Source organism: Peromyscus eremicus, chromosome X (genome assembly GCF_949786415.1).
Source record: "Peromyscus eremicus chromosome X, PerEre_H2_v1, whole genome shotgun sequence".
In the NCBI taxonomy this organism is placed as follows: Eukaryota; Metazoa; Chordata; class Mammalia; order Rodentia; family Cricetidae; genus Peromyscus; species Peromyscus eremicus.
This window is the reverse complement of record NC_081439.1, coordinates 31,293,710-31,319,085: the sequence shown is the minus strand read 5'-3', so window position 1 is coordinate 31,319,085 and position 25,376 is coordinate 31,293,710. Positions and strand designations below refer to the sequence as shown.

At 39.3% G+C, this 25,376-nt stretch overlaps 2 protein-coding genes across 2 annotated transcripts in view; both read right to left on the bottom strand.

The window, feature by feature from the left end:
- Window positions 1–3,040: 3,040 nt before the first annotated feature.
- Window positions 3,041–25,376, bottom strand: part of Mbtps2 (membrane bound transcription factor peptidase, site 2) — a 44,925-nt gene continuing 22,589 nt past the window's right edge. Inside the window, exons 6-11 of the mRNA XM_059250498.1 lie at window positions 13,785–13,903; window positions 11,834–12,014; window positions 8,726–8,820; window positions 7,955–8,150; window positions 5,708–5,783; window positions 3,041–3,964 (exon numbers count right to left, since the gene is read on the bottom strand). Coding sequence (XP_059106481.1) covers window positions 3,742–3,964; window positions 5,708–5,783; window positions 7,955–8,150; window positions 8,726–8,820; window positions 11,834–12,014; window positions 13,785–13,903 — 890 coding nt within the window. The 3' untranslated portion in view covers window positions 3,041–3,741. The remainder of the gene's footprint in view (window positions 3,965–5,707; window positions 5,784–7,954; window positions 8,151–8,725; window positions 8,821–11,833; window positions 12,015–13,784; window positions 13,904–25,376) is intronic.
- Window positions 18,482–22,381, bottom strand: Yy2 (YY2 transcription factor). Its single transcript, XM_059250499.1, has 2 exons — window positions 22,094–22,381; window positions 18,482–21,554 (listed from the first exon to the last, which is right to left on the bottom strand). Exon 2 carries the CDS (start codon window positions 21,504–21,506, stop codon window positions 20,385–20,387), a length of 1,122 nt encoding a protein of 373 aa, XP_059106482.1. The 5' UTR covers window positions 21,507–21,554; window positions 22,094–22,381; the 3' UTR covers window positions 18,482–20,384.

Here is a 25,376-nt window from a genome sequence, read left to right as displayed (position 1 = left end):
ATATAATAATATGTGTTAATATTATTATATTGATATTAATATATTATATATTAATATTAACACAAAGCTGACAGACAGACAGACAGACAGACACACACACACACACACATACACACACACACACACACACACACCACTAATGAAATGTGGCTGTCCTCCTTAAAGCAAACATTTCCAAAATGATAAACATGGGCACCTTACCTAAAAGATTTCTTTCTGAGGCCTGTAGTAACTGTCATATACAAATTATATAAATGGAAATGGAAGGCTACTTTTAGAATTAAGAATTTAAGAACAACTAAGATCTTACTTTATGTAAGGGGGACATTTCTATAGAAAAAAATGTACACTAAAAAAGTCAATTGCTTCTTGGCCTTTTTGGCTAAGATCAAGTATAAAAAATATAGCAAGACGCCGGGCGGTGGTGGCGCACGCCTTTAATCCCAGCACTCGGGAGGCAGAGCCAGGCGGATCTCTGTGAGTTCGAGGCCAGCCTGGGCTACCAAGTGAGTTCCAGGAAAGGCGCAAAGCTACACAGAGAAACCCTGTCTTGAAAAACCAAAAAAAAAAAAAAATAACAAGACACAGATGATAACCATAAAATGCTGGTTTACATGTGTTCTTTTATTGCTAAACATGAAATTCTGACAATTATTATACCATCAAGTTAAGGCCTAAAAATTAATTACAGCTCACTCAAAAGAGTTATTGAAAAAATATCTGTGTGCCACTAGTATGTGGATGCTCAATAAATACCAAGGACACAATGATGACAGAGAGTCACATCACTATGAAGCATATGTTTACAATTTGCTGTTAGCACAATGACCTAGAAGTGATTATCAAAAAGTCAAGTTTAACTGTATGTTTCTTCAAACTGAGATGCTGAAAATAATATATACATTCTTTACAATTACAGATGATTAAAATAAAAACCTTAAAATGTAAACAATGCAGAATAGGAACACTGAGAATAAAGTCTTACTGTTGAACAAAGTGACAACACAAAGATACTTCTTCAAATCACCAAAATAAATCATTTTTCCAATATAATTCATTTTTCTAATTGCTCTACAGAAACCAAAATGGATTTTTCCATAAAGATCATAATACACCAGTGACATAAAGATCTTCCAAGTTTTTTTTATGTTAACATATATATATATATACAGTAAATATTCAACAATCCTTTTTACAGTTTAAATAGAAGCATGCTTTTCTATCCATAAATAAACACTAATCATCGTCCATTCAAGCACATTAAGCACTTCTGAGATCTCATGCACTGTGCAGGGAGACAAAGCTGAGTATGAATGACACAGTCCTCACAGTAGAAGAGCCCACAGTGAAGCTGAAGAGACAATATGTAACATCTCCTTTTTAATCAATGGAGCCATTTGTATACAAATCTGCTGGACTTCCAGGAGGAGAGAAGGTCCCACACCCTAACCCTACAGATTAGCTGACAGAGGTGTTCAGCAGCTAATAGGAAATGAGGTTTTCTTTTGTTGTTGCTGTTGCTTTCGCTCAGAAAATGAAGTTAGTGGATAGAATTTCCTCTTATTAAAGTATTTTCAAGGCCTATGGGGTAGTTCAGTGGTAGAGTGCTTCCTAGCATGTGAGGCTATGCTGGGTTCAAAAGTACCACACCAAACAATAATTGTTTTCCTCAGTATTGAAAAAAATGATTTACACACATACATTTTCATTAGTAAACTGCTTAATGCATGCGATCAAGTTAATTATGTGAGTATTCACGGCATTCTCTAAGCTTTACCTAAAAAGGTCTGTGCATTTTTTGTATGCAAATACATTTTGGTCCTGAGTGACCACAGAAGACAGCAAATGCCATATTTTCTGGGATAAGTAAAAATTACTAAATTTGTATGCTTTTAGTACTGTTAGCAACTAATGGCCCATCATTCATAAAATCTCAAAATGATATTTAGTGGATGATTCCTATTAAAGAATGAAGGCAAATTTGTAATAAAGTCTAAACATTTCTAAAAATTGATTTAAAAGTTTTAGGCGCTTAAGATGACTAATGTTCTGAAAAAGGTAACCTCATGAAGTACCTTACTTTAGGAAGGAGGTATATAGCTGGTTATTAATGAATGAATCATTGTCTTTTGTCACTTCTAATGTGTGTGTTTCATCAAATGTATATTTTTCATGAAAGAAACAGTATGTGCATATATCCCTAAGAATAACAGCTTCACCGACTAGCTAATTTTCTGAATTTCCCAGGGTTCCACGGTTGCCCACAAGACCACCTGCTGTTCTTTGGGGCTCAAGAGTCTGTTCCTAGACTGGGAAATCCACATTTGGGCAGCCATTTTCACTATCTTACCAAGTCTTTGTGTACTCACAGAGGTAGCTTAGGAGGAGACGGAAAACAAAGAATAGGTGTTTAATCCCCCAACAGAGAAAAACATACTAGATGCTGGTGAGGACAGAGTATGGCTCAGGGTTGAATGCTGTTGCAGCATAAAGAAAAAGATCTACCCTGGAAGAGTTCCAAGCTGCAAAACTCTAGAAAGTGGTGACTAGATTTGCTGCAGTGTCTGCTCTGTTGTGATCTGTTAGAGGACTCAGCTTAGATCTCAAATTCACCTCTAACTGCCTGAGCTCACATGCTGCTGTGGGAGATCCTTCCCGCAGCATACTCTATAGAACAAGGCTAGTGTGTTGTGAGGGTGTGAAGATACACTGTGAAAAAGACGATACTTGTGCAACAAAACTGTCTTATCACATCACAGGCCTTATCTACTTTCAACTTTACCCATTTACTTGGTATCACTTGCACAGAGTTTTTGCTTTTATGTTAGCAGATACTTTCATAGAATTTCACTGGTTTAATTGTAATTCAGACCTCGGTATTCAGAGTATACAATAATACACCATTAAACTTTAAAATACTTTTCAAACAAGGTAAAGACAAGCATTATAAAACCAAGAACACTTGCTTAATCTTCCATTTAACCAAAATCAAGTCTCCCTAAATCTTTAATGATGAGTATGTGTGTGTGTCTGGTTTTTTTTTTTGTGTGTGTGTGTCTGTGTGTGTGTGTGTATTTGAGACAGGGTCTTGCTATATAGCCAGTGCTGTCCTGGAACCCACTATGTAGCTAAAGATGGAAGACCTTGAATTTATGATCCTTTTGTGTAGCCTCCCAAACACATACAGGCAAGTGTTGGGATTATAGGTGTGCACCACCACATCACCTTAATGGCACTTTCCAATAAATTTTTTCCTGGGGTGGGGGATATAGCTTAGTGGGAGAAAACTTGCTTAGCATTAAGTAGAATAAGTGAGGCCCTGGCTTCAAACTCTAGTAAAACTCACACACACACACACACACACACACACACACACACACACACACACAAAATTTTACCACCAGATTCTGCTTTCCCTTTTACTATTCCAAAATGCTATATAGTCACACAAAATATTATTACAAGAATTAATTTTCACATGTTTACAAATTGTTTCACAAACATTCCAAGTTTGCACATTCAATCTTTAAACCCAGAATGTAGTCAGGACTTATGTTTTTCATTTCTTCCACTCCTTTTCTACTACAGAGTTTGGATTCTCTAGATATAGGAGGAGTTCAAAGATGTTGGCCAAGATGTTTTAAGGAAACACTTTACAATTCATACCTAGTAAGAATTTCAATGGCAACAGATATTGCCGTGTAGCTGTACTTCATACATTCTGTTGGATGAGAGCAAATATTACCGTGCTGTAACCATCCAGAGTCCCAGTGTCACATTGGCAGCCAAAAGTACACTGCCACCAAGCAAGATGAAAAATCCTATCAGATCTTTGACATCGTTGTCTCCAATCACTGAGGTAAGGGTAGCATCCAGGAAAGAGTTTAAAATCCATTGACCATCCAAGGCAAAGCAGGGTACTGCATTAACAATAGCTAGAGCTCCGGAAAGAGAAATCAGATACCTGGGTAAAGATTAGTTAAAGAGCTAGCTATGAAGTGCAAGTGGAAACCATCTTTTGAGAAGTCAGAAAACACTGGACTAGGAGGTGAGATTACAGTAGGCGTCTCTATTTTAAGTCTCAAACATTCTTTTTTATAGCTCTATTCTTTGAAACAAATAAGTTAATATTACTTGGAAGTTCAAAAACTTGGAATAGAAAAATAAAGGCAAACTAACAAATCTACAATGGATTTAATGATAAAACAAACAGAAAGAAATGCAGGCCTAAGAAATCAAGGAACAAGCTGCCAGCAATCTTAGGATCTTGTGCACACTAGGCAATGCTCTACTACTTAACTATGATGCCAGACCCCACATTATTATTTTTTTAAATCTTGAAACTGGGTCTTGCTGTACAAGCTGGTGATATTCTTGTCTCAGCCTCCTAAGTGTTAGGATTACAAGCATGTACCAACACACCAGTCCCCAGATTACTTCAAATTTTTTTTTATATTATGTGTATATATGTGTGCCTGTGTAAATGTATGTGTACCACATGCATACAGAAGGCCATGGAGGTCAGAATAGGTGTTTGGATCCCCTGGAATTGGAGTTATAGATGGTTGTGGGCCACTATGTGGGTGCTGGGAATGGAAACCTGGGTCCTCCAGGATAGCAGTCAGTGCTCTCCAGCCCAAAATTACTTTTTGTTGTTATTGTTGAGACAGGCTTTCTCTATGTAGTCCTGGCTGTCTTGGATCTCACTCTGTGGACCAGGCTGGCCTCAAACTCACAGAGATCTGCCTGCCTCTGCCTCTCAAGTGCTAGGATTAAAGGCATACACCACCACTGTCTGATTATTAATAAGCTCAAGTAGGGTGGGGCAGTGGTGCTATATGCCTTTAACCCTAGCACTCGGGAGGCAGAGGCAGGTGGATCTCTGTGAGTTGGAGGCCAGCCTGATCTACAGAGCAAGTTCTAGGACAGCCAGGGCTACACTGCAGGGCCCTGTCTCAAAAAAAAAAAAAAAAAAAAAAAAAAAGCAAAAAGCTCAATTCGGGGAGAATTCATCATTTCACGAGTAATTGAAGCATCATCCTTTATAAACTTCTTGTAAATTAAGCTCTCAAGTTGTATTATGGGTTCCTTCCTTTCTGCACCGTTTTTATAGGTGTATTTATATATCTCTATTATATTTCCTGTATAACTATATGCTTTTGTGGGGCTAGAGACATGGCTCAGCAGAGCAGTGGTTGGTCTTGCAGAGGACCTGGGTTCAATTCCCAGTACCCACAAGGCAGTTCAGCATATTCAACTCATTTCTGTCGCCCCCTTCTGGCCTCTGTGGGCATTGCATGCACATAGTACACAGACATACCTGAGGTGTCTTGGTGGAAGTGTGCTCCTTGGAACTCTGAGGAAAACTGAAGCTGGCAAGCAGTGGAGACATGAAGCTCCTGTAAGGAGAGTCCACCTTCTCTGCATGTTTCAGGCACTTCCTTCCTGGGAGCTAATTGTTGTAATGCCCACCCACTGTTCTTCCCACAGTCCTCCTTTCTGTATCTTAACCTTTCTCCATACCCAATCGAGTTTTCTTCACTGACTTTTCCCTCATATGTAAAACCTAATCTTTCATCTTTAGTCTCATTTTCAGTTGTAAGCAATTAAATGATAAGGCCTCTATTTGTAATGCTCTGCTCAAGGTAAAAATGATGAAGCCTCAAATAATGCACTTTTAAAGTATTGTTCAAACCAGAAAGGATACTTGACAAATGTCTCCACAATCACTGGCAGATCTATGCTTAGAAAGTTGAAACGTGGGATAAAACTCGTGATGCTCACTAAAAATGAAAAACAAGGAGTAATAAATGTTATCCATATCAGATAAGCAACAACACTATAGATTTACCATACGGTCAAAAATTGCACTAGTCTATTAAAATGAGTGAGCAAACCTTTCCTATACAGGTATAAGCAAGCGATATACCTTATATATAAGGAATCAGGGCCAGACCTTTAATTCCATTACTTGGGAAGCAGAGGCAGGAGGATCTTTGTGAGTCTAGCCTGGTCTATAAAGCAAGTTCCAGGTCAGCCATGGCTATACAGTAAGACCTTGTCTCAAAACAAAAAAAAAGAAGGAAAAAAAAGAGGGATAGAAGGAGGAAGAGAAAGCAGTTAATAAGCATCTACTAAGTATAATGGAATGAAAAAACTTATGTCCCAATGTATACTTATGTTTTGAGGTTACAGTTAGATAAAGCAGACTACAGACCAATTATGACTACCAAATATAGTGTGACTTGAAAATATAAGTTATGGGGGCTGGAGAGATGGCTCAGAGGTTAAGAGCACTGGCTGTTCTTCCAGAGGTCCTGAGTTCAATTCCCAGCAACCACATGGTGGTTCACAACCATCCATAATGAGATCTGGTGCCCTCTTCTGGCCTGCAAGCCTACATGTAGGCAGAATATTGTATACATAATAAATAAATAAATCTTTAAAAAAAAAAGAAAATATAAGTTATATCAAAAGCATTTTTATCTTTTCAAAGAGGTGTATTCTAAAAATTGCATTTGTTCCAACTATTATGCTATTTAAAATGATTGCTTCTTTATTGCTAAGATAAAGATTAACATGAGGGAATCTTTAAAGTTCCCATACTCTGTGGATTCCATTACCCTGTTTTGGTCTAAAATGTATCCAGTCATTAGGCAAAACTCACAATCCATATCTAAATTAATCCCAACTAGAACTATTTCTTCATTTATTGAGAATATATTCAATACTGCCTGGAGTCACTTAACATCAAACCAATAAACAAGGAAAATGATGCAGGCTGTCTCTCACTATATAACTATAAGACAGATCACATGGGGTGGAGCTCGCCTTTAGTCCCAGCACTCGGGAGGCAGAGGCAAGCAGATCTCTGAGTTTGAGGCCAGCACCAGCCTAGTCTACAAAGTGAGTTCCAGAATAGCCAGGGTGACAGAGAGAAAAACAAAAAAGAACAAAAACTATGAAGCAGTTTTGTGTGTGGTGCTGTGTGCCTTTAGTCCCAGCATTCAGGAGGCATCGGCAGGCATATCTCTATGAGTTTTAAGGTATGCCTGGTATATGTAGCAAGTTCTAGGCCAGCCAGGGCTACATAGTAAGTCTCTAACTAAAAAAAAAAAAAAGTAATAAACAAGAAGAAAAGCCTTTTAAAGAATAGCACAAAATTCAAATATTCATCTACTGATAAATGGATAAAGGAAATATGGTCAGTCAAGGATGAACCTTGAAAACATTATGCTACATGAAATAAGCCAGTTGTAAAATATTCATTTTATATGAAACTTATAGAACAGGCACATTTATAGAAACAGAAAGCATATTAATGGTTGCCAAAGGCAAGGGATGTTCATGTTGGGCTGGGGATAAACCTCAGATGGTAGAATGCTTGCCTAGCATGTATGAAGCCCTGGGTTTTATCCCCAGAGCCATATGAAACAGGGTGTGGTGGTGTACCCCCTATAACCCCAGCACTCAGGAAGTGATAACAGGAAGATCAGGATGTCAACATTGTCCTCAGTTATATAGGGAGTTTGAGGCCAGTCTTGTCTACATGAGACCTTGTCTCAAAAGAGACCTTGTCACATTCATGAGACCTTGTCACATTCATGTGCCATGCACTTTTATGTATTCTGGTAATCTCAAGAGCATGCAGCTCTTGCCACTGTTTTGGAGAGTTTGGAAACATTTTATGACCTTGTGGAAAACATCAAGAGATTATCTATCTGACTTGGGCAAAAATTATAGGGAAGAAAAAAGAAATGCCATTCTCTATAGGCTAATTATTTTTCTTCTACTTTAACTCCACTTAATGCATAAGAACAAGTTAAAACTTTGATTGATAAGTGATCAAATTTATAATAAATGGAATCAACACAAGGATTTATATTAAGTTCTTGCAACTGAGAATATATATGAACTTCATGATTTTTAAAGAGTCTATTCCCATAATACCTACCTGTGTAGTGAAGATGCAGTGGATGCCCTACATACAGCATATCAATTTGAGGTGGATGTTTCACTTTTATTAATCGAGTGTGAGTTTCCAATGATGGTACTATACAGAAACTTGGACTTGAGCTGGTTTTGCAATCTTTGTTGGTTCTACAAACTTGAGTAGCTTCAACTGCTTTCCGGGCAGGTAGACATGTATGCTAAAAATATAATATTAGTCAATATTAAAAAATTATTTATTAGCCGGGCGGTGGTGGCGCACGCCTTTAATCCCAGCACTCGGGAGGCAGAGCCAGGCGGATCTCTGTGAGTTCGAGGCCAGCCTGGGCTACCAAGTGAGTTCCAGGAGAGGCACAAAGCTACACAGAGAAACCTTGTCTCAAAAAACCAAAAATAAATAAATAAATAAATAAATAAATAAATAAATAAATAAATAAAAAATACAAAATTATTTATTAACATGAAAAATCTAGGTTGCATTCCTTCATGTTTTTCTCATCATCCAGCAGACTAGGAATGACCTTCATATAAAAGGAATGCTATTGATGTGCACCTACTATAAACTAAATATCAGTATTCCATGTTTGCTTTGTGGATATCATACCACTATAATTTTTAGATTCTCAGATAAAATGTGATATCTGAAACATGAAGGTCTTAATTAAATGACACAAAGCAAATAGAATAAAGAAAGTTTTATAGCTTTTGTTTTGGCTTTATCTATTTATTATAGTAACTATGTCAGACAAGCAAGATTGCCTTGGGGGCAACTTACCAAACGTTTATTAAAATTATTTCTGTAGGAAAAACACACATCTGTGAGGCTGTGATTGTTACAGCATTCAGTAGAACCATCTAGTCGTTTGTATGCTAAAAAGAAACATAGTACTCATTAGAATCGATTTACATAGAAGTATATTTGTTGAAAATTCTGCTTTTTAAAGACAAAAACAGTAAGTAGAGTGGTATATAAATCCCGAAGCAACTGATAATGCAGTATCTAGCTTGACAGCTACTGGCTATAATTTAATTTTATAATATTAAAAAGACCCAATTTGAAATGAGAAGCTACATTCAGGTGCTGGCATTAGTATAGCTCAGTTGGTTCAGTGTTTGTCTAGCACACATGGAAGCCTGGGTTTGATCCCTGGCATCCTATAAACCAGGCAAGGTGGCACACACATATAATTCCAACACATAGAAGGTGAAGGCAGACCAGAAGTTCAAGCTCATCTTCAACTAAGTACTGAGTTAAAGACCAACTTGCGTTACATGAGACCTTGTCCAAAACGTAAACGAAACACAGACAAAGCAGCTGCACTTACTCCAGGTTAGGTGTCCCTATAAACTGATCCACCCATAAAGCTAAAGCTAGAGTGAGATTTAGGTTCTGTGATAGTAACTCCAGGCTCTTTCTGAAGTATATAGTGAAGAAGGGCCTGTCTACCAACTTCTAAAAAGGGACATTTGGGAGTAAGGGACTCTGACCAATGTTTCAACCTTAAAGAATCAGATTGGTCACTAAAAAAAAAAAAAAAAAATCTTAGTATTAGTGGACAAGACATCTGGACTTCTCCCAATTCCATACAAAACAAAGCACTGAGCATTACCTATGAAATACTTTAAAGGGAGGGAGGGAAGGAGAGCGAGAGACAGAGACAGAGATAGACAAGAAGGGAAGAGAGGGAAAGAATCCTGAATCAAATCAAGCCTCTAAATTTGAAAAAGACTACGTAAAGTTTGAGAAAACAAGTGACTCAGTTTCAATAAACATGACATTTCAAAAACAAGGGGTACTGAGATAAACTGAAGAGATTTAAAAGGCATAATAACACCATAACATTAAAACAATAGCTCAGTGAGTAAAAGCGCTTGTCACCCAGCTACGCAAGCCTGATGGCCTGAGTTCCATCCCTAGATCCCACAGAAAGGCGGAAGGAGAGAAACAACTTCACAAAGTTGTCCTCTGACTTCCATACATTAGCAGCATCCCCACACACACACACATATGCACACAGTAAATAAATGTAGAAATAAAGAAAATGTTTTATACCAAAAGGCTCATGGATATATGGAAGATTAAATCTGAAAAGAATCTGGGAGGTGACCTTTTCAGAGGTAAATAAGTTTAGCCTTCTCACCTGCTGCACAGGCCAACAAACGTACTTCCCAGGTCTTTTTGAAAGGTGAGACAACCTTCCCTACATTTCTGCTAAACAAAACACACTAAAGAACACTACCCCAGATGGGTCTGGACATGTTAGCATCCATACATGGCTACTAGAACTGCTTCTGTTTAGGTATATTTTAGTGAGAAAAAGGAAGGGATTATTTTTTTTTTTTAAGAGATCCACCTGCCTCTTCTTCCCAAGTGCACCACCACCTGGTTTGGAAGGGACTCTTAAATGTGCAGAGGGCTTTGTCTTTGCCAATTTCTTTGGATTTCTTTTCATTTTTCCTTATTGCATGTCTGTGTATTATTACAGAATTACTATTATGCAGCCAGGCGGTGGTGGTGCACACCTTTAATCCTAGCACTCAGGACACAGAAGCAGGTGGATCTCTGTGATTTCAAGGCCAGCCTGGTCTACCTAGTGCATTCTAAGACAGCTAGGGCTGTTACACAGAGAAACCCTGTCTCGAAAAACAAACAAACAAAAAAGAATGCTTACGCGTTGATCTTATTTCCTTGGTTGTTAGCTATTAGTTCTTTATCTGATCATACAACAGCTTATACAGGTTTAACTCAGTGTTTATCTAGCACCAAAGGAAAAAAAAATGCTTCTGGCAAGAATTGCTTCTTGTTATGTTTAAAATATTAGACATAGCTGGGAGCAGAAGAGATGATCTCCCCAGCAAGAGCACATCAACAGGTTGTCCAGTGCTGAATGATCAGCACTAAAACCATGCATGTAACATTATATGGACCAAACAGGTTATATTTAAGAATATATATTATATACGTATACATCTATTCATGCAATAACAGTGAAAAAAGAGGCCATGAATTTGAAGGAGAGTGGGAAGGGGTATATGGGATGGTTTTGAGAGAAGAAAAGGGAAGGGAGAAATGTAAGTATATTATAATCTCAAAAATGTTTTAAATGCTTAAAATTTAGACTTAAATTTAGGTACAATTATGTGTCTACACATGTGAAAATATACTACACTGGTGTATTTACTAAAATGTGGTTAATTAATTATAGTTGATGGTTGTTTTGATTTTTGGTTTTGGTTTTGGTTGTAGTGGGGATTGAACCTTGGGCCTCATGCAAGGGCAGGCAAACACTCTACTACTGAGCTACACACCCAGAGTCCATACTGTTGAACATGGATGTTGATTTGAGCATTTTTGTTTGTTTTTATTGCGAGACAGGGTTTCTCTCTATGTAGCCCTAGCTATCCTGGAACTCACTCTCTGTAGACCAGGCTGGCTTTGAACTCAGAGATCCTCCTGCCTCTGCCTCCCAAGTGCTGGGATTAAAGGCGTTCACCACCACATCCAGCCAATTTCATACATTTTTAAAATTATTATTTTTCTGTGGTACTAGAGATGGAACTCGGGTCCTTGCACAGGTTCTATCACAAACACAGGTTCTTGCACAAATCTTCTATCACTTGAGTTATACACTCAGCCCAAACAAAAGTGTTCTGAGTTCTAAAAGTCAAATATAATATTATAAAAGAAATTAGAAGTTCAACAATATATAATATAGGCAACAAATACCCAACATACCAAGAAGAATATCTATTAGTTTGGGCCTGTTTATTTTAATAGCTTGCTGTAAAACAATTGCAACAAAATAAATCAATAGGTCTTAGGGTTAGTAATGGAAGGGACTGGTACTTGAAGCATTATGTTATATTGAGAAAATGCACACACCTCTAACTGGGAAGCTTAATTGTTGTAATGTTGATGCACTTATACAGTAACCAATTTGGGGCTCATATGCAATGGTATCTAAACATTCATTCCAATCTTGCACATTAGTAACAGGGCAATCCTGAAGATGAGTGACAAGGTCTCCCACAAAAAGGCCTCGGGGTCCAATGGCAGGTGAATCCTTGGGAAGAAGGAAAATCAAATCAAACAATGTATTAGCAAGCTATAATCAATCTAAACTAACCATAATAATAGACACTGCACTAATTAAAAGTAGAATACTTTTTAACATTTTTATTAGCTCTTTGAGAATTTCACACAACGTATTTTGAACTTATTCACCCCTCCCTCAACTCCCTCGAACAACCCTCTCCACTCTCCCATTCCTTTCCATTCAGCTTGGAGTTTTCTTCAAAGTAGAGTATTTTGAATAATGCATAAAATAATCCATGTCTAAATCCAAAATGTATAGTCAAACAATTTTAATTGCATTCCTCTGTTCACCAAGACTATGAAGTGTGTGGGGGAGAAGACATGAAGCTTGGGGGGGGGTGACAGGGAGGTGGGGGTAGATCTGGGAAGAGTTAAGGGGAAGAGTGAATATAACCAAATACGTTATATGAACTTGTCAAAGAATAGTATTTTTTAAATTAAAAAGAACCAAAACAGAATAAATATGTACCTAATGAATATAAACAAATTCTGTCATTCTAAAAATAAATAAATAAGCTGGGTGTGGCAGCATACACCTGTAATCAGCACTGGGGAAACCGAGGGCTACACAGTCAGACCCTGTCTCAAAATGAATACATTTTAAAAAAGAAAAGAAAAATCTTTGCAAGCCTTCAGGGGAACAACAAAATAAAATAAAATAAAATAAAATTAAAAAAAAGAAAACCAGAATGAACAGAAACAGGAGCTGAGGAGGCAGCTGTTGGTAAGTGCTTGCTGTGCAAGCATGAGGACCTGAGTTGGGATGCCCAGAACTCACCCGCACACAAAAACATAAAGTGGTTTCTACCTGCGGAAGCAGACAGTAAGATCCCTGCGGCTTGCTGGCCAGCCAGCATAGTCAAATGGGTGAGCTCCAGGCTCAGTGAGAGACCCTGTCTTAAACATCAAGGAGGAGACCTCAAGAGATGGCTTAGTGGTTAGAGCACTGGTTGTTCTTCCAGGAAACCCAAGGTTTGATTCCCAGCACCCACATGGTGGCTAACAACTGTTTGTAACTCCAGTTCCAGGGGATCCAAAACCCTTTTCAGGCACCTGAGAGGTATGTGTCTATGTGTGTTTGTGTGTGTGTACACATATTCACATTCATATGTGTGTGTACGTGTAGGCAAAACTCCCATACACATAAAATGATACAATTTAAAAAATAAGTGTTCAAAGCTAGCCCACTCTACATTGTGAGTTTTAGGACATCTAGGACTACATAGTGAGACCCTGTCTCAATAAATAAATGCATATTAGGGGAGAGCATTAAGGAAAACACCTGATGTCGATCTCTGGCCTCCACACGCATCAACACACACACATGCACACACCCACTTGAACACCGATTATAAACACATAGAAAATACCTGCTTATTAAAATTCAAGAGAGATGGCTCAGCAGTTAAGCTGTTCTTCCAAAGGACCTGAGTTCGGTTCCCAGTACCCATGGAAGGTGGCTCTCAAGAAGCTCTAATTCCAGCTCCAGGGTATCCCAGACAGTCTTCTAGACTTTGTGGGCACTGTTGCTCTTTCAGAGGACCTGAGTTCAGTCCCCAGCATCCATGTGAGGCAGCTTACAACCACCTCCAACTCCAGCTTCAGGGGATCAAACAATTTTCATGACATTAGAAAAAAATCCAACATATTTCCCCACACTGTGTTTGCATCTGGAGGGATTTTGAACATTACAAGCGAGCATCTGGTGAGAGCACACCCTAGGTGACCCATTACTAACCTCTGCGACTTCAGTGATAAGTACCCCAACTCCAGTATAGTAAAATGGCAAGAGGATTATCGGGAGGAGAACAAGAGCTAAAATCCCAAGGAGAGCAAGGACAAAATTATGCCATATACCTGCAAAGAGAGAGGATCAAAGTAGTAAGTTCAACAGTAGCAAGAACGATATAGTTTGCTTGACTTCATAACACATGGCATTCCAATAAGATTATAAATAGAACGGGAGTTGTGAGGCAGAAGGATCTACTCCCTGTTGCAGCAGACATATGCTCACTAAGTCTGCCTTCATTTCAGATACTAAAATCGGAAATGTACATAATACTATAATTATGAAGACATTATGAGATTAGGATTTAATATAAGTAGAACCAACACCTTCTAACTATGCATTCTTTATAGAATATACATATACATCCTTAATTTAAACATGCCCATGTTCTTTGATACAAAGCTCAAGTATATACAAACCAAAGTCAAGGTGAAATTAAAAAGCAAAATTCTTAGGGCTGGGGAAATGGTTCAGTAGGTAAAACACTTGCTGTACAAGCATAAGAATCTGAACTGAAGCAGGGCAGCGGTGGTGCACGCCTTTAATCCCAGCACTCGGGAGGCAGAGGCAGGCAGATTTCTGTGAGTTCGAGGCCAGCCTGGTCTACAGAGGGAGATTCAGGAAAGGCGCAAAACTACACAGAGAAACCCTGTCTCGAACCCCCCCCCCCAAAGAATCCGAACTGAGATCCCTAGAATCTGCATGACAGCTGAGCACAGAGGAACCTATCTGTAATTTCAGCACTGGGGGTGAAGACAGGCAGACCCTGGGGGCTCACTGGCTAGCCAGTCTAAAACCATGAGCTCTAGGTTCAGTGAGAGACACTGTCTCACCAAACCTGGTGGTGGGGAGGAGGGAGAAAGGTGTGGACATCAGTCTCTGACCTCCTCAAGTGCATGCTTGGGTGACTGCACCTGTGCATACATTGCATACACCCCCCACACAATAATAAAAAATTTTTTAAAGACTTTTTTTTTTAATTCGGAGCTGAGGACCGAACCCAGGGCCTTGCGCTTGCTACCACTGAGCTAAATCCCCAACCCCTAAAGATTTTTGAAAATGTATTTAAAAAATTTAAAATTATATTATTTTAGTGTGTGCACACTCATGTGTGCTACAGTATACATACACATGGGAATCAAAGTACAACTTGTCAGAGGTTTTTGTTTTCTCCCATGTGAGGCCTGGTGACTGAACTCAGGTCATGAGACTTAGCAGCAAATGCCTTTATCCAGGGGCTGGAGAGATGGCTCAGAGGTTAAAGAGCACTGACTGCTCTTCCAGAGGTCCTGAGTTCAATTCCCAGCAACCACATGGTGGCTCACAACCATCTGTAATGAGATCTGGTGCCCTCTTCTGGCCTGCAGGGATATGTGCAAACAGAACACTGTATACATAAAATAAATAAATAAATCTTTAAAATAATGCCTTTATCCACTGAGTTGGCTCAATGCCTCAGTATAAAATTATTTATCAAATATAGTTAGCAAATATGGAAAAACTATCAAAATTATAGCAATCTCATCAATCCCATGTCTTAGATCTGGTACAAATGCAATTATTATAAACTCATTATTAAAAATCTTTTCATTAGCTGGGCAGTGGTGGCACACGCCTTTAATCCCAGTACTCAGGAGGCAGAGGCAGGTAGATCTTTATGAGTTTGAGGCCAGGCTGGTCTACAGAGCTAGTTCCAGGACAGTCAGGACTGTTACACAGAGAAACCCTGTCTCAACCTCCTTCCCCTAATCTTTTAATTATTATGTGTGTGTGAACTTGTGGAAGCCAGATATATGGGATCCCCTGAAGCTGGAACCACAGGCAGTTGCAAGCTGCACTATGTGGGTGCTGGGAACTGAACTCAGGTTATCTAGAAGAGAATATGCTTTTAAGGGCTCAGCCATTTCTCCAGCCCATAAACCTACCCATTTACTTATCAAGCTCCTTATTAACAATCACTTTACCAGCGTTGTGATAAACAGCTTGCTTTAACTGTTTATGTACCTAAGTAAGTATGTATGTGCAAGAGCAGAGCGAACACTAGAAAGGCGGGGCCCTAGGAAGGCGGGGCCCTAGAAAGGCGGGCTCTAGGAGGAAGGCGGGGCCCTAGAAAGGCGGGCCCTCGGAGGAAGGGGGGCCCTAGGAAGGCGGGCTCTAGGAGGAAGGCGGGGCCCTAGAAAGGCGGGCCCTCGGAGGAAGGGGGGGGGCCTAGGAAGGCAGGGCCCTATGAAGGCAGGGCCTTAGAAAGGCGGGCTCTAGGAAGGCGGGGCCCTAAAAAGGCGGGCTTTAGGAAGGCGGGGCCCTAAAAAGGCGAGCTTTAGGAAGGCGGGGCCTTAGAAAGGCGGGCTTTAGGAAGGCGGGGCCTTAGAAAGGCGGGCTTTAGGAAGGCGGGGCCTTAGAAAGGCGGGCTCTAGGAAGGCGGGGCCCTAAAAAGGCGGGCTCTGGGAAGGCGGGGCCCTAGAAAGGCGCGCCCTGGGAAGGCGGGCTCTGGGAAGGCGGGCTCTGGGAAGGCGCGCCCTGGGAAGGCGCGCCCTGGGAAGGCGCGCCCTGGGAAGGCGGGCTCTGGGAAGGCGCGCCCTGGGAAGGCGGGCTCTGGGAAGGCGCGCCCTGGGAAGATGCTCCCTGGGAAAGCGGGCTCTGGGAAGGCGCACCCTGGGAAGGTGCTCCCTGGGAAGGCGCACCTGCAGCTGTGGTAAAGAACCCAAGCGTTGCTCCACTAGGTGGCAGGCAATTACTCTGCCAAGGCCTGCCCCAAGCCAAAATAGGCCTCAAAGGATGAGTGTGGGGAGGGGAGGTTATGGTTCATTAGACAAAAAAGTGCAAACAAAAGGGAAGAGGGGAGCAAAGGACAAACAGGCTGAAGTGGTTGACCAAGAAACTAAAGATCTACCTGCAGAAAAACAACCAAGAAACCGAAACAAGAGTCCAGCCTCTGAAGTACAAAAGTCTGACGAACCATGCATCATGTCTGTCTCCCTCCTTGTATAATATAGGGGATTATTATTTTTTTTTTGAGACAGGGTTTCTCTGTGTAACAGCCCTGGCTGTCCTGGAACTCACTCTGTAGACCAGGCTGGCCTTGAACTCAGATTCACCTGCCTCTGCCTACCAAGTGCTGGTATTAAAGGTGTCTGCCACCACCATCTGGCTTTCCAGAGGAATATTTTTATCAACTACTTTGTAAATGCAGTTTTTTAGCTCTAGAAATATATATATAAATGGGAGGAATTCTACCTCATCCTATTTTAAGTGTAAATTATTTTTTAATATGATCAATTCACTTTTTGGTACAAACAATAATAGTGGGATACTGAACCAGGGAAGGCTATAGCTGTCTTGGAGTCAACATAACAGTCCACATAGCAGGGAGGATCATGAGTGAGACCAACCTGGGCTACATAGGGAAACAAACCCTGGTCCAATAAACAGCAGCAACAAGTAAACCCCAAACAAACAGAAACCCCAATATGGTCCATTGGCTCTGCTGTAATAAATCTTTCCCACTTTATAATAATATACTCACACTTTCTTATAGTAATTTCAAAGCTTCATTAAAAAAAATAAAAAGGGACCAATTCTATCACTAGATTGGTAAGGGTTCTTGCTGCCAAGCCTGATGACCCGAGTTCCATTCCCAAGTCCCACATGGCAGAAGACAAGATTTCCTTTAAGTTGTCTTCTGATCTTCGAATGCATGCCATAGCATGCACATGGCCACACCCACCTCTCCTAACTTCACTAAACAGACAGAATATTAAAAAATAAAGATAAGTCAATCTAAACATGGTGCGTCATGCCTATAATCTCAGCACCTGGGAAGCTGAGGAAGAATTGCTGCAAGTTACAGGCCAGCATGGACTACATTGTAAATTTCAAGGCAGCCTGGGCTATGACAAACAGAACAATCAAAACCAAGGAAAACCCCTCCTTATTTCATGCACTAGAATTTCTTCCAAACAAACTAATTCATAATACTGTATGAATTAGTTGCTAGTAACAGAACAGGCATGGGCATGTGAACAAATGTGGGGTCACACAATAGCACTGGTTTCTTGACCCTATGGATACTTTCCAATTGTCTTCCAGGCTTGCAGCTGGTACTGTTAACCCTCTAAATTCTGAATTTGCCAATGATGGCAAGGTAAGAATGGATGTGTGTGAAGCAGACATGTTTCATTCATCTAAACAACTCCTTGCCCATTAATGCTTTGTTTATAAGTATACTTCTGAAATACTTCATACGACTTTTGCTTTCTCCAGAGCACGGTTTCTTAATAGTGACACAAAAGACAGTTTGGCTAGCTAATTCTTTGTCACCGGTGACTGTCCTGTGCACTATCAGATGTTTTGTTAGAATTACCATTACTGAGCCGGGCGGTGGTGGCGCACGCCTTTAATCCCAGCACTCGGGAGGCAGAGCCAGGCGGATCTCTGTGAGTTCGAGGCCAGCCTGGACTACCAAGTGAGTTCCAGGAAAGGCGCAAAGCTACACAGAGAAACCCTGTCTCGAAAAACCAAAAAAAAAAAAAAAAAAAAAAAAAAAAAAAAAAAAAAAAAGAATTACCATTACTGATTGTTACTGACCTGATGGCAGCAACTTTCCCCTTTCCTTATTTTCTAGCTAAGACATTCACACAAGCAAGCAGTTTTTAATTCTCCAAACAGTTACTTTATTTTTGCTTTTTTCTACCACACAAAAGTACACACCAAACATGCAATCAATTTGAAGACAAAATATTATAAAATCAAACACTACTCTTAGTTGATCAAAGAAATAACACTCAACAACAGCACCTTAGGTACTACGAGGGGAGGGGATGAAGTGACTAAAAGATGCTTAAATTGGCTAATATGACTAAATCATCTAATATTCTATACTGTACAATTCGGCTAAGAGAAACTTACACAAAATGTCTTGACATCAAGGAATAGTGCCAAAATTAAGACGGTAAACAAACCTATAACATTCCTTTAGCAGGATAATATGTATGTATAAAACTGCCCATGTGCCGGGCGGTGGTGGCGCACGCCTGTAATCCCAGCACTTAGGAGGTAGAGGCAGGTGGATCTCTGTGAGTTCGAGACCAGCCTGGTCTACAGAGCTAGTCCAGGACAGGCTCCAAAGCTACAGAGAAACCCTGTCTTGAAAAACCAAAACCAAACCAAACCAAACCAAAACAAAAAACAACCAAAAAAAAAAACTGCCCATGTTTTAAAGACTACCTCTTATCAACATCAACTCCACAGAAACCATATATACAATTACTAAACATATTCCTAAAAGTATAAACATGAGTACTTGGAATACACAATTAAAAAAACGTAAGTAGTAAGTAAACTTCTTATTCATGAGAATGCAAAAGTGCCATTTCTAACACAGTTGTATAAAGAAATGTAATTTGACATGAATTTTATGAGTTATTCTCCTGCCAAAACCAAACTTCACAAAAGCACCATTGCAAAATAAGACAGAGCATCTTATCGAGAATACGGGGCTCATGAATTAGTCTCCTGTTGAAACAAAACTTCACAAAAACACCACTGCAGAACAAAACAGGGCATATTGGCAACATTATGCTGTAAGGTGCATGAATTCTTCTCCTGTCAAAACCAACTTACAATAACACCACTGTAGAATAATACACCTTAGTAATATGAGGTTCATGCATTAGTCTCCTGTTGAAAGCAAGTTTCATAAAAACACTACTGCAGAATAAAGCAGTCATTTTAGCATATAAAGGTCATGAAATCGTCTCTTGTTAAAACCAAACTTCAAAAAAATACTTCAGAAGAAGATAGGATACCTTAGCAATATGAGGTTTATGATGTAGTCTCCTGTTGAACCAAACCACAAAAAAATCACCCGGCAGAAAACACAGAGCATCTTAGCAACAAAGAGGCTTGTGATTTAGTCTCCTGCTGAATTCGAGCTTCTCAAAACACTTCAGAGCAACATAACACAGGCCATCTTTAGAAACAATGTGGTTTATGAGTTAGCCTCCTGTTGAAAGCAAGTTTCATAAAAATACCACTGGAGAATAAAACAGGTCATTTTAGCATATCTAGTTTGTGAAACAGTCTCTTGTTCTAACTACTTTCATGAAAATACCACTGCAGAAGATAGGATATTTTAGCAATATGAGTTTCGTGATTTAGTCTCCTGTTGAAACCAAACTTCTCAAAAAGTCCGGTGCAAAATAACAAAGGCCATCTTTAGCAACAATATGAGCTTTGTGAATTAGTCTCTTGTTGAAACCAAGCTTCAAAAAATAACAGTACAAAACACATGGCATCTCAGCAACTATGTGAGGTTAGTGAATTAGTCTATCTTGTTGAAACCAAACTTCACAAAAACCCCACTGCAGCACAAAATAGGGCATCTTACCAACATAAAACTTTTAACTTTTACTCTATCAAAAGATAAACCTCAGATATGTAGAATTCATCTGCACTAACTTTTCTAGAACTATGCAAACAAGAGGCATATTTATTCCCAGGCACATTAGTGTAAAATACTTCCCAGGCTTCAGAAGGATCTTCTCACTTTCTTTAATGGTCATTCTTGCTCTTAACATGTGTTAAAATATGTGATTTCAAGTTGGTCGACTGAGCGAACTTCTTGTTGCAGGCATCAAATGGGCACACGAAGGGCTTGTCTCCAGTATGAATTCGGACATGAGTGCGCAGATTGAAATCCAGGGAAAAGCGTCTCCCACAGCCTTCAAAGGTACACTGGAAGGGCTTCTCTCCAGTGTGAACCAGCTGATGACGTTTCAGCTTCGAACTCTCAACAAAGGCTTTGCCACATTCTGCACAGACGTGCCCTTTAGGCCCATGGATGTGCAAATGCTTTTTCATGGCGGCGTTATCCCTGAACATCTTCTCGCAGCCTTTATGAGAGCAAGCAATAGGTCTTGGGAAGTCTCCTTTGGGCTTTTTCGGTTTCATGCTTGTAAATTCTGCCAGCTGTTTGGGATCAGACAGGTCAATGCCAGGTATTCCTTCAGGAGGAAATTTCTTTCCTGTCATGTATTCGGAATAATCAGGAGGTGAGTCGCCAGCCTGCCCTTCGGCCATGGGATCTTCTTGTTCAGTAGCCTCCCATATGGCAAAGGGTAATTCTCCTGCAAGAGCTTCGATTTCTATCTGCTTCTGCTCCCACTGTTTGTCGCCCAGGTCAGGGTTCACGCCTTCTTCTGCACTGGCCTCGATAATGGTCGCCAAACTACAGAGATTCCCTTCATAGGGGCTGAGCTCACCTTGACCATGCTCTGTCTCCAAGAAGCCTGAGAAAGAGGCAGTGGTCGGCTGGAGATAGTCGTCTTGATTAGTAACCGGAACAACCATCTGGCTTTCAAATTCAGCACTGATTAGCAGGTTGTCTGAGTCCTGGTAGCCCACCACCTCCTCTCGTGTCTGCACGATGACCATTTCCTGATCATGGTCCCCATTACTCAGGGTACTGCCCGCAAGTGGCTGCAGAGCAATAAGAGGAGAGTGGTAGTGGCCACCATGTGCCCAATCGACACCTACGTCTTCGTACAATTCGATGGTTTGAATTGCACTGGTTTCCACAGAAACCGTTTCTACATTGAGTGGCTGAAGCTCCACAAAATCATCGGGAATTTCTGCGTTTTCTGAGGTGAAACAGACAAGTTTCTCTGAGGCCATGGCTGAGACCCACGTAGCAGTACTGGGTAGCAAGCAGGTGGGAGATTGCTGTGGAGTAGAAAAGAAATCAGGAAAGAAAAGCACGCGCTAGCGTGCTTAGAAACAACAACAACGACAAAACGACAAAAAAAAAAAAAAAAAAAACAACCCAAAAACCCAAGAGCTTGACAACGACAAAACAACAGGAAAAAACGAACCCAAGAGCTCGACAACAACAAAACAACAAGAAAAAAACGAACCCAAGAGCTCGACGACAACAAAACAACAAGAAAAAAACGAACCCAAGAGCTCGACAACAAAACAACAAGAAAAAAATGAACCCAAGAGCTCGACGACAACACGAGAAAAAACGAACCCAAGAGCTTGACAACGACAAAACAAGAAAAAAACGAACCCAAGACCTCAACAACGACAAAACAACAAGAAAAAAACGAACCCAAGAGCTCGACAACACGAGAAAAAATGAACCCAAGAGCTCGACAACGACAAAACAAGAAAAAAACGAACCCAAGACCTCAACAAGGACAAAATAACAAGAAAAAAACGAACCCAAAAGCTCAACAACGACAAAACAAGAGAAAACGAACCCAAGAGCTCGACGAAAAGCGTGCGCTTCGGAGAAAAGCTGGCCGTCGTCTGAGGCGTTAAGTGCTGTTTCCGGCAGGATATGCGCATGCGTTGGACACGCCACTGCATGCGTCACTGGACGTGCCACTGAATACGTCACTGCACTGCGACAGACCATCCAGGAAGCATATCCTGCGCATGCCTAAATGATCTGCCTAAATGATAGCGCACCTCTGAAGGGCTTATGGAGCCTGCACTGGCTTTCCTGCTGTCCTAATTACTAAATGAATATAAATTTCCCTTCTAGGAGGTTCTTTTCTGAAGTTTCCTTATTTTATTTCAGTTGATTTTCTTAACTCCCCTCAGACAGGCTTATATCAGATCTGGAGAAAAGAAAAGTCTCTTTCCTTGTTTTTTTTTTTTTTTTTTTTTGGTTTTTTTGAGACAGGGTTTCTCTGTGTAGCTTTGGTGCCTGTTCTGGATCTTGCTCTGTAGACCAGGCTGGCCTCAAACTCACAGAGATACGACTGCCTCTGCCTCCTGAGTGCTGGGATTAAAGACGTGCACCGCCACCATCCGTCAAGTCTATTCCTTTTTAATTTTACACTTGGTGTCTGCATATTATACAAGCACCCTACCACTGAGCTATATAACCTCAGACTCTTTATAATTCTTTATTATACCTTATTTAACCACAAGACTTACTAATATACGTGCCATAAGTAATACTTGATTGTCTTGTCCATATATATATATATATATATATATATATATATATATATATATATAATTTATTTATTTGGTTTTTCGAGACAAGGTTTCTCTGTGTAGCCCCGGCTTCCTGGAACTCGCTCTGTAGACCAGGTTGGCCTCAAATTCACAGAGATCTGCCTGCCTCTGTCTCCCAAGTGTTGGGATTAAAGTCACGCATGCACCACCACCACCCGGCTTTGTCCTTTAATATATTTAATAAATACATGAAATATCCAACTACTCCTTTTACTATGATTTAAAAAATATTAATATATGTTAATTTTGTTTTAGTCTTAACATCTTAGATGAGGAAAATTTTCCCTGATAGTTTTTAATAGATGATAAATTTTCATTTTCAAAATGTACTGTTAAAGTATCCTTGCCTTCTTGAAATATACCACATTTTGTGCTTTACCACAAAAAATATCTGTCAGTGCTGCATTTTCTTAACAAAACAAAACTTCATTTCTGCTAGGTATTAGAGGGCATATGTCTACACTCTCAAGTCTCTGAAGGTGGAGGCAGGAAGAACTGGCATTCAAGACCAGCTTGGACTACATAGTGAGACCATGTCTCAAAGAACAAAACAAAAAACCCCAAACCCTCCACAAAAATCCAACTACAACAATCAAAACAATAGAAAGCTTAGCTGCCTTCTGTATACGATCTGAAAAAGTTTATGCTAAATTTTCTTTTCTTTTTTTAACTCTACTTCTGATAAAATACATATATATAGAATGAAAACTGTGAAGAAAACTACAAAATATGCTTGAACTATTTTGAAAATATTTGCTGAGTGCTATGCATGTCACTTAAACTTCTGAATTATGATAGTACTTTGGAATGTTAACTTTATACAATACATCCTAACTGCTGTGTGTATCTAAATATTTGCCTCAATATAAACATTATCAGTGAACTAATATTTACTGTATAAATAAACATTGTTTACTAGGTATTAGAACTGCATTGTACTATAATATCAAAGGAAAAGGACTACCATGATGACATTTGGCAATTATTTAATGTTTAAAATGACACATTTTTTGACTACCAAGGCATACATACACTTTATAATCTTTTTTAAGAAAAAAATTTATTAAGGATTTTTTTGTTTGTTTGTTTTTGTTTTTTTCGAGACAGGGTTTCTCTGTGTAGTTTTGGTGCCTGTCCTGGATCTTGCTTTATAGACCAGGCTGGCCTCGAACTCACAGAGATCTTCCTGGCTCTGCCTCCCGAGTGCTGAGATTAAAGGCATGCGCCACCGCCACCAGGCCTTTATTCAGGATTTTATTATTCTACCTATAAAACTTTTAGGGAAATTCTTTATCAACTTTTGTAATTTCTTCTCTTGTAACTAGCCTATTTAGTTAATTTCAGCTATCTTCACATTCTTATATTTCTTCATTTTCTGAAAACTTCTTTTAGATATGAACAAAAAACACTAAAATCATATAATTTTCTGTATATCAGATATTATTCACCAATCTGAATATAAATTCTGTCGATAGCTGTTTCTCCCTGTTGTTTAATGTTTTATTTATTTTTTCCAAATAACTCTTGGGTTTAACACTCTGGCTCTTCTGTAACTTCTTATTTTTTGATTGTATCATTATTAATTACCCCATTATTTCTTTATATGTGGTAATTTTCCCTGTATATTTCTTTATATTATGTGTGATAATTTTCACTGTATGTATGTACATGCACCACATGCCTATCAGGTGTCTGTGGAAGTCTAAAGATTCATCAGATTCCCTGGCCCTGGAGTTAAGGATGGCTGTAAACCACCATGTGGGTGCTGGGAACTAAGGTCCTAAGCTAGCTAGGTCCTCTGCAAGAGCAGCTAGTTCTCTTAACCTCTGAGCCCTCTGTCTAGCTCAGATCACATTAATTCTTAACTATTTTATACTTGTCTTCATATGTCTTAAGTTGATTGCCTGACTGACTTATTTTCATTTCTAATTTTATAATAACTGTGTATGGCATTGAATTTTTCTTTTAGTAAAGCTTTATACTGTGTATCTAGTAAAATTATCTCATTATTATCTATAAATAATTAATCATAATTATCATATCATTAAGCTATTATGTTTTTTAATAAAATGGACCCAATGTGTGATTAAGACAAATTTCTAAATTCTCCTATTATTCTTTAGATTTGAGATTTGTGAATATATGGATTTATTTTTTGTTTGTCAACTTCATGGGCATTTAAAAAGAAATTGACTCCTGTGTTCATAACATACAATCGAACTTACCTATTTTTATATAACTAATTATGAGATTCCATGGTTTTACTTTATAATTATCTCCCATGTTATGAGATGAATATATTATATTTATATTTGTCCTTCTACTTTATCCATTTTGCTTGGCTTGGTGTTCTGATTTGGTATTTCACAGAATAAAAATCACAATTATTAGTTCTCATGGTAGATTGTATTTCTTATTAAGTGACTTTCTATTATTTGCATAGAATATTCTGATATTCCAATATTTGATTAATTTTTGGATAGATTTTTCTAAACACCACAAACTTGGAATACT

What these genes read in the sequence shown, in the direction of transcription:
- Yy2 (XM_059250499.1), bottom strand. Translation starts at nt 21,506, where the DNA reads ATGGCCTCAGAGAAACTTGTCTGTTTCACCTCAGAAAACGCAGAAATT.